Source organism: Protobothrops mucrosquamatus, unplaced genomic scaffold (genome assembly GCF_001527695.2).
Source record: "Protobothrops mucrosquamatus isolate PMUCROS unplaced genomic scaffold, P.Mucros_1.0 scaffold108, whole genome shotgun sequence".
Taxonomy (NCBI): domain Eukaryota; kingdom Metazoa; phylum Chordata; class Lepidosauria; order Squamata; family Viperidae; genus Protobothrops; species Protobothrops mucrosquamatus.
Window position 1 is genome coordinate 699,627 of NW_015386480.1, and position 9,977 is coordinate 709,603.

Genomic DNA, 9,977 nt, shown 5'->3' on the forward strand with positions numbered 1-9,977 from the left:
TTGGGTAAACTTCCAGCCCTTCTTATTCCTCCTGCCCATTCTTGTGGCTGCCAGAACCACTGCATGAACTGGGGCTGCAGCGTCTTCAAAGGGGCCTTCTGCAATAGCCACTGCAACAGGCAACACCCAGCTCCTTGCGTCTGTTCAGGAGAGAAAATGAAGCTGAAGGTCTGAGTGCTGGGAACACAATGGCTGTCTGTGGTTTTCTGCTCAAGCAGAGGGTTGGACTAGAAGACCTCCAAGGTCCCTTCCAACCCTGTTATTCTATGCTCTGTGTGCATAGTTGAACCAATGATGGGTGTCTTGAGCCTGATTGTATGTGCAAATAAAGCTCTCTCTGAAACCATGGTCTAGCAGATGCCCACAGATCATCTGTATCAACTACATTCTCTTTGTCTGCTTTGGGGTTTACATCTCTCATTATTTCCAGGGATACTTCAGACCTTTTCTCAAAGAGATGAGTAGCCCAGGTGAAAAAGAAGTTGCAAGGACTGCTAAAACAAACCCAAAATACACCCCCCCAGCTCAAAAGTCTTCCCTTATCTCAGCATTAATGACCTGCTTGCCATTGGTTAGAAAATAAACAGCAGCAAAAAAAAAAGCACCAGAAAAGCAGCTATGTATGTTTTTGAACCGACACTTCCCTTGGTTGCAGAGGGCCACCAAAGCCACAGTGGGGAATGCACAAGCACAAGAGTGTAAACAGTGCTGCCAGGCACTATGACACAAAACCGGAAGAGGAAGTTCACACACACAATGAGCCACTGAAGCTGGCAAATGTCCAGACAGATCTCTCAATGTGAAGGCAGGGAAAAGCAGAGAAGAGAAACCTGAAAGAGGGCACAGCAAAGAGTTCTTTGTGGTTACTGTGCGTCTTTGAGGACACACAGTGTGCCAAGGCACTGCAGTGCAGGAGTCCAGAGACCCGAGGAAAGGAGGCCATCTGCTGCTTGCCATCACTGGGCGTGGAAGTAGATGGGTTTCACTTTTCCAGAAAGGATCTTGGGGACCTGCACCGAGATGATCTCAGCCATCATTTCAGGGTAGTCGACGCTCACCATGTGTGACTTCACCAAGAGGTCAAATGTAAACTGATGCAGTTCTCTGGCGATCTAAAGGAGGAAAAGGGAGGTTGTCACACGGAGGCATCCTTGTCTTCCAGGGACTAGTGACTGCACACTCAGAGGGACCTTCTGCCCTGAGGGCTGCCACCTGCACTCAGGAGGACTGGGGAGCCACCGGCGGTTCCAAAAGTGAAAAGTTTGTGGTTGATTCAAAGGGAAGGGGGAAGAATACCCAGGGATCCCTCATATCCCATTGCCCTGGCTGGACTTGTGTTGTAAGAACATTTTATTCTCCTGAAACCAGAAAATATGCAACATTTTGCAGGGTGTGACTTTCTTTTGTGTTTTGATGGAGCTTCTAGAGCTACACATGGCAAGCAGTGCCCAACATCATCTTCTTCTCACCATCTGAGCCCACCATCAAGGCAAAAGCTCATCTTCAGTCAGAAGGGCCAGGCCATTTTGCTCTGTGGCCAAGGGCTGCCCCAGAATGTGGCCCAACATGATGATGTCCATGGAAAAGGAGTTGCTGCCAGATGCCCCATCTGGTCCCTCTCAAAGCTGAAAGGCTTCTACCGGCACCCTCTTAACTCAGCATTCCTCCCCCCTCCCCCTCTCAAACTCAGACGGAATTTACTTTTCTTCCCTAAACCCTGCATAAAACACCTCCCTCCTTACTTCCCCACCATCCCTTCCCCATGCCACTTTCTGAAATATTAATGTGGAATAATTCCAGACATTTTACACTTGCTTTGAGGCTGAATGCTCCTGCAGCCTCAATATTCAACATTCTCTTCCCCTCTGTTGCATGGAGCCAGCATCTGGAAGTGCTGCATGTACCCCCTTATAACGGCAGCTAGGGACCCAACAGCATCCCCTGTTCCGATCCACGGAAACTTAAGGGATGGAGTTTCCCCAAGGAGCCTCCCAGACGGGCCCTCGGAAGGCGACTGATGGAGCTTGCTCTGAGCCAAAGAAACAACACTGAGGAAGACTTAAGGAGAGGAAGGGACTCTTTTCCCATGCTGCACATGCCTGTTGAGTGGTGGACCAGAAGCCCCAGTCTAGAAGGATAGAACAGTAACTAAACTTTCTTTTAAATTTAATTTATTTAATACTAATATAGCAACAGCCTTGTCTACAATGTTTAAAGATACCTAGAAATGTATATGTACCCCTTTGGAGCTCTCTGGGGGATGAGCCCAAGGATTTGGAGGCTGCTTGCAGCTCTGGGGCTTGAGGTGATGTACCTCTGTACATTGTACACAAATCTGGAGGGCACCCTGACTGGAGAGCTCCTATAAAAGGTGAAGTGATAATTACAATATAATTATTCACCTCCCTGTGGCAAAATCCCTTATGCAAGAAAACAACTGCAAAGTCACCTTGATCTTTTCCAAAACTGACTGTGAGATTCTATGACTTGTTGGGATTTGTGCTTCCTCTTTTTGAAACCCCCTTTGGTCTGAGCAGACCTTGCCCTGCACCCCCAAGGTTCTTGGCCCACTCTCCCACTTCTGCACTTACGGGCTGCACAGAGTCCAGGAGCTTTGTGAGCTGATAGAAGCGGCGTGAACAAGACGTGGGGTTCTTCCTTTTGCAGGCAATGATGCGGTCAAGCTCCTTGATATAGTTCATCCGGAGTTCATCAAAGAACTTCTGATTCTTCAGGCCATCCACTGGAACTGACACAAAATAAGAAGAGGAAATAAAAGGGATAGGAGCAGACAAAGGAAACAGCCTGAGAAACATTGAGGGGGCAGTGCCCGCACCTCTTTGGTGGAAGATGAAGGAGTCTCCTCACTTACAAAGGTGTAACCACAGCAGGGCAGCTGTCACATAGAATATAGAACATAGAATAACAGAGTTGGAAGGAACCTTGGAGGTTATCTAGTTCAACCCACTGCACTAGCAGGAGATCCTATACCTTTCAGTCAAATGACTGTCGTCTCTTCTTAAAAGCCTTCAGTAATAGAGCACCCACAACGTCTGAAGGCAACATGTTCCACTGACTAATTGTTCTCAATATCAGGACATTTCTTCTTCTAGGTTGCCTCTCTCCTTGATTTGTTTCCATCCATTGCTTCTTGCCTGGCCCTCTGGTGCTTTGGGGAATAGGCTGACGCCGTCTTCTTTGTGGCAACCCTTCAGATATTGGAAGACTGCTATCATGCCTCCCTTAGTCCTCCTTTTCACTAGACTAGACATATCCAATTCCTGCAACCATTCTTCATAGGTTTTAGCCTAATACAGTTTATTTGGAGGCTGTAGTTTCTTAAAGAAGTTGTGCCCATTAGCACTATGGCCCTCCTCTACTGTGAATCATTTACAGAAACAAACAAAAATGATGTTGAGACTCTAGAAAGAGTGCAGAGAAGAGCAACAAAGATGATTAGGGGCCTGGAGGCTAAAACATATGAAGAACGGTTGCAGGAACTGGGCATGGCTAGTCTAGTGAAGAGAAGGACCAGGGGAGACATGATAGCAGTGTTCCAATATTTGAGGGGCTGCCACAGAGAGGAGGGGATCAACCTATTTTTCAAGACACCTGAGGGCAGACAAGGATTAATGGATGGAAACTGATCAAGGAAATATTCAACCTACAAGGAGAAATTTTCTGACAGTGAGAACAATCAGCCAATGGAACAGATTGCCTTCAGAAGTCGTGGGTGCTCCTTCACTGGAGGTTTCCAAGAAGAGACTAGACAGCCATTTGTCCAGAATGGTACAGGATCTCCTGCTGGAGCAGGAGGCTGATCTAAAATACCTCCAAGGTCTCTTCCAACCCTGTTATTTTATGTTTTGTTCTAAGTACAAAGACAGCTAGATGAAAAATGCTACAGCTTACTAATACTGAAGAGGAGCAGAGCCTTCATACAGAGAAATTCTTGAGGAGTAATCTGAAGCCATCCAAATTCTTGGGAGAGATGCCGCATCCTGACACATTGGCTATACATTCTGGATTTGTGCATTCGGTACCTAGGAGAAGAAAAGAAGAAAAGCATAAACAGGAGAGAATCAGCTTACAACTTCGCCTTTTTTACAAGAACAAATTCCACACATGTTGTACACTATTTGAGAAATTTCTAAATGTTACCATTTCAGTTTTGATGCCAACTTAGTATCTCTTCCTGTTCAATGCAAGTCATCTGAAGCGTCCATCAGTCATATAATGCTGCAAGAAAATGACCCCTCCCTCCACAAAGGTTCTCATAGCCCTAAGTTCTGACCCAGTTGTGCCCCCTTCTGTAACTGCAAAATTCCACAAGCCGCCCCCACGATTTCTACCTGGTCCCTTAATATGAGAAAGCTATAGCAAGGAAACACTGATGCCCTTCAGCTAACAGGCCCCACTGGGAAATTAGTACCAAAACAGCACACACACCCCAGCTCTAAGGGGCTTCTTGTCTTCAAGCTGCAGTTTATTCCTGCTGGTTTTACTATTCACTGAGCCACGTTACATCTCTTCTATCAACTTTTGTTCAGTAAGGTTGACTGAACAGAGTGTCTGGGTTGTGGATACGTGTATGTCTCCTGAGGAATGAAAAGGCAGATGAAGAGACGTGGAACCTGCCAACTACAGATACCCAGGAAGCCTGAAGAGTGCTCAATCTCCCATCCTTCTATTTGCACATCCACTTGGACATCTGAGATTCCAAAGAAATTTCCCCTCTGCTTCCTCTCAGAGTGGAAACAGATCTGAACTTATCTCACAGAGCCACCAAGTCACGATGGACAAATGTCATGGAGCAGCCTTGGGGGAAACTGCCATATGTTGCTTCTGCCCGAGATGAGCCAAGAAGGAACTTTCCTGATATGGTGATGGCATATCTTCTTCATGTATGTAAGGGCAGGAAGTTCTAGGAAAGAAACACTGACCAGGAAAGGAGCAAACAGATCCAAGATTGCCTGATGCCAGAAGAACAGAGGCAAGCAGGGCACAATTTTCCAAGATAGGGCTACCATCACTTTTTAAAAATATTTCATAAAGAACCAGAATTTTGGCAAGAAAACCATACCCATATTTGTGCACAACACAGAAAATGAAAAACAACCCCCCAACCACACAACACCGAATTCTGCAATTTGTGTCTAACATCGAAAAATGTGGAAAGAAAGCTAGAATCTAACTAATGTTGCAGAAAGAAAGTTGTTTCTGCTAAGAGAAAGCTGTTGGATATCCATGGAATTATGTCATTATGCTGAAGCTGGGAATATAGGCTGTTCTGATGAGAAGGAAGTTTTTGGTTGAGGGCAGGAGGGGGCATGCATGCATGTAGGTGTAGCTGTTTGCTGAAGACTCTTGGGAAGTAATAGTACCTTTCCCTCTTTTTTAACACAATAACAGAATTGGAAGGGACCTTGGAGGTCTTCTAGTCCAACCCCCTGCTCAAGCAGGAGATCCTATACTATTTCTGACATGTGACTGTCCTGTCTCTTTTTAAAAACCTCCATTGATGAAACACCTACAACTTGTGAAGGCTGTTCCACTGGTTAATTGTCCTCACTGTTAGGAAGTTTCTCCTTAATTCCAGGTTGCTTCTCTCCTTGATTAGTTTCCATCCATTGTTTCTTGTCCTGCTTTCTGGTACTTTGGAAAATAAGTTGACCCCGTTCTCCGTATCAGCCCCTCAAATACTGGAATACTGTTATCATGACACCCCTGGTCCTTCTTTTCTCTAGTCTGGCTAAACCCAAGTCCTGCAAGTATTCTTCATATGTTTTTGTTTCCAGGTCTTTAATCATCTTAGTTGCTCTTCTCTGTGGGGAAGGCCACCAAAACACTGCCTTAGGCTAGAGAAACTTGGGAGGGGAAGTCATTGAGTTCAGCCTGTCGCCAAAATGGGCTGAGGAACTCTGACCCCAGCGACCAATGGTCACGAGCTGATTGATACCAACTCCGACTCTATCTATCAATTCCTGAAAGAAACAAAGATTCATGTCATTACTGTCTCTTCAGCTGCTGGAAGATTTCACACAAGAGCATATTCTGAATATGTAGATGTCAAGAAACTAGAAAGGAATCCGGGAAGTTTTAGGGTTGGAGTTACAGAATTATCACCATGTTATGAAGCATTCTTCAAAAGTAACCCTTTGTGCAATCAAACTGTTATTTTTAGTTTAGGCCCATCCAACCAAAGGATAGACATGTAAGTATGTCTTCTTCTCTTCCCATCATAGCATGCATTCAGTCAGTGTCTAACATCCTTTTCATTAGATTATGGATAGTTCACAATGAGTCAGAAGAATGCTTTGGAACTTTCACAATCACAAGCTTCTCTTTGTTGGTTATTAAAGCAGCCATGTTTTTTTCCAAGTTTCTAAATAACGCTAAGCATATATGGTATTAATGGTATGGTTGACATTAAAAGTATGCTGTTTTAATGAGTCCACTCATTAAAGTTGCTGGATCTTTTCCCCCCGACTTGTTTAATAGTTTGAAATAAAATATGGCTGTCTTAATGACTAACAAAACTTGAAAGCAGTTCTTCCAAAATATGTATTACTTACCTATTTCCCTCCCTCCCCTGCCTATTTCCATAGTTATTCTTAGGGTGGAAAAATATCACGAAGGGAGCTTTTTTCAGGGATATTTTTTAATGAGCCAGAGTTATCTTATAAACTATAAAATCTTCCAAATATGCCACATTGTAATGGCCAGCTAACAAGCCTTGGAAATGGATCTTGCCATATATAGTATCTTATTTATAGTACTTAATTATTTGACAATTAGGCCATATCAGAATACAAAATTTAATATATAGAGCAATAAAATCATTACCTAGAAAATATTGTAAAATACATAAATAAAAGAAAATGTAAATCTTAATTTCTCTGTCACCCCTACAATTTATCCCCTAGCTTCCAATCTAAGTTGTTCTCAATTGTACTGTTTTGTTTAGATAAAAGGTCTTCTTGAAATAGGCCCTCCCAGAAGGCTGTGGTGCCTGTTCTCTCAGCATTTATGGCACATGCAGCTGCAGGCAGGGTCATCTGAAAACAAGCATGCAAGAGTACACAGCTGGGTCCTCAAAATTCATTTCTGCTCTGTAATATCTGGCTATAAAGGTCAACCTGAATCCTTCTCTAATGGATGACCAGGGATTGAAGTAACTGAATACATGAACTACCAGAAACTCTGGTAGTCAAATGTTATCAAGAAGAGAATATGGGAAGTCCTCTCTCTGGCCAAGACCTGGAATAGAGAAGCTAGAAGTGCAGAAAACCATGGCTATGCTTGGGCCAAGATAGCTGCACGTGAGGTGGTGTATTGCTTTACAGAACTTTGATCTTCCAAGGTGGATCATCAGCATTTTATGCTAGAGATGAACAAAACATGAAATATTTTAAAAGATGCACAAACATGAGGAAAGGACCAGTCCTTGGCCATTTGAGAAAATATAGTGTACGCCTGGAAAATAGATATTCAGTTTACACTTAAACATTTCTACTGAAGAACCTTTTATTAAACACTTCTAATTAGGAAATATCTCATGTTTAGACTTAGAGTTCTACTTTTCTACTCATCTACTTTCCAGAAATTTCAATCTCTACATCTGCCTCTCAGAGAAGAAGAGAGTATATGAAACAAAGCAAAAGTTGCATAGAATTAATATTGTGTGGCCCCCACATTTTGCCTTTTGACTCTTGTGTAAATGTAATCTCACCCAATCTCAATGACATTGCGTTCAAGGAATGGAAACCTTCAACATTTTTCTGAAAAGAGTCAAGCAGACAGTTTGAGTGCCAAACGTTTGACTTTGCACAACAGACCTTCCTTTTACTGAGAGCAGCTTCTTGGTCTTGTGGCTCACTCGCTCTGCCGTGCCTGAAGGAAGGAGAGTGTTTCCTCTGACTTTCACTTAAAGCAAACGGCAGGATAACATCCTTTCCACTTTCTTCAGCTTTATACATTAATCAAGTCTAACATGAAAGAAAGAAAGAAAACGTACTCATTGAAGACCAAATCTGGAGCAAAATAAAGCATCCGGGAATTCACATTGGTGAAGGACCTCCATCCCATGGCAAAAATCATCAAGCCCATCCAGGAGTACTGAATGATGGCCATCTGGTCATCCACGTGCAGGTTACGGAACCCTGGGGGGAAAAGTCAGAGAGATGGAGTCAGGAAAGCTCTTCCTTCAGGTCAAGGAGCAGCTGGGTCTTGGGCTGGGCTCCAGGCTGCTGGCACCTCGAGACGAGCCCTTTGGGGAGCAGAAGCCTTTCTCTAGCAACCGGTACAGCCCACCCTGGGGCATTTTAAATCTGGTAGCTAGAAGGGAGGGAAGGAAAAGTCATATACAAAATGAACCACTTTCTTACTGACGGTTTGCCTGACGGTTGTTATTACAGTTCAAGCTATCTTTCTCTTTATACTGCAGGGATCAGCAAAAGAACAAAGGACTTATAATTAGAGATGAAATTAGAAAGAAAATAAACTAAAGGCTCACACCATAAACTATTTGGATTCCAAGTTTCATGCAGTCTGGACTGTATGTATGACTTCATGTGAGGAGAGAGACATTGTCAAAGATCCGCCAGGACGCCTTGATAAAATCCAGAATTTTCTCAAGTAGAATTATGAGAAGTCCATGTAATTTGATGCCACATAGTGTGGGTCACACTTCAGTCCCCCCCAAACAGATTATATTTTAAATTTTAAAATTATATTTGTAATCTCACTGGTATTTCCCTCTTCATTCTAAAAGCATCTCTTAAGCCTTTATAATTATTAAAAAAATATGCCTAAAGCATTTAATCCATTATTATATTTGCTCCACTTAAAACTTCTCATCAGCTAGATTTGCAGACTGACAGGAAACCAAGCATTTTTGTTGCCACGGCTAACACAAGCCTTTGTTTCATTCCTCTTCTTGGCATCTGGAGGGTGGCGAATGTGCTGAAATGAGGGATCGCAGAGAAAGAGAACTCTCAATAAAGCTAAAATTAGAAACTACCTATGTCTTTTTTTTATTAAAAGTTTTATAAAGTTTACAATATAAATCCCCCCCACCCCTACAACCCCCCTCCCCCCACTTCCCAGAGCTGTTCACAGGGTTACAAATAATAATCATAATCTAAATAACATAAACCAACTAATTATATAACCAAATCTATAACACTTTAACTCATTTAAAAAAAAATAAATTTAAATAAGTTAAAATTAAAATTAAATACATTATTAAAAGAAGAAAAAACCAAACAAACTAGTAAACAACACTACTAGTCAAAATTATAATAAAATCATACAAGCTATTATGCAAACACTTAATAAAATAATAACAATAAAAATATTTTAAAATTTTATCCAAAAGCCAAATGGAACTTTTCGGTCCCATATTTTTTTTGAATATAATCTATCCATCTTCTCCATACCGAAATATAACTTTCATATGACTGATCCTTCAAATAAGCAGAAATCTTAGCCATTTCCGCTAAATTTGACACTTTAATTGACCATTCTTCTACAGTAGGCAAACCATCCGTCTTCCAATATTGAGCTACCAATAATTTTGCAGCTGTTATAAGATTCAACATCAGATTCATTTCTTTGGCATCCAAATTTCCCATAATACTCAACAAAAATAACTGCGGTGTAAACTTTATCTTCTTCTTAAAGATATTTTGAATATTCCACCAAATCTTGATCCAAAATGCCTTTATATCCCTACACGTCCACCAAATATGGAAGTAGGTTGCATCTAAACTTCCATATCTCCAGCATTTGGGCTGTAAGTTGGGATACATGCGTGACAATTTTTGAGGATCCAAATGCCATCTATAAAACATCTTATAAAAATTTTCTCTTAAATTTTGTGCTTGAGTAAATTTTACATTTCTTACCCAAATTGTCTCCCATGTATCCAATGGAATCACTTCCTGAATATTCTGCGCCCACTTTATCATACAATC

At 42.0% G+C, this 9,977-nt stretch overlaps 1 protein-coding gene across 3 annotated transcripts in view; it reads right to left on the minus strand.

Moving 5' to 3' along the window:
- Nucleotides 1–956: 956 nt before the first annotated feature.
- Nucleotides 957–9,977, minus strand: part of AR (androgen receptor) — a 181,650-nt gene continuing 172,629 nt past the window's right edge. For all 3 annotated transcript variants that reach the window (XM_029283479.1, XM_015812712.1, XM_015812711.1), the window contains 4 exons: nt 8,018–8,162; nt 3,913–4,043; nt 2,592–2,749; nt 957–1,112 (listed from right to left, as the gene is read on the minus strand). In XM_029283479.1, coding sequence (XP_029139312.1) covers nt 957–1,112; nt 2,592–2,749; nt 3,913–4,043; nt 8,018–8,162 — 590 coding nt within the window. The remainder of the gene's footprint in view (nt 1,113–2,591; nt 2,750–3,912; nt 4,044–8,017; nt 8,163–9,977) is intronic.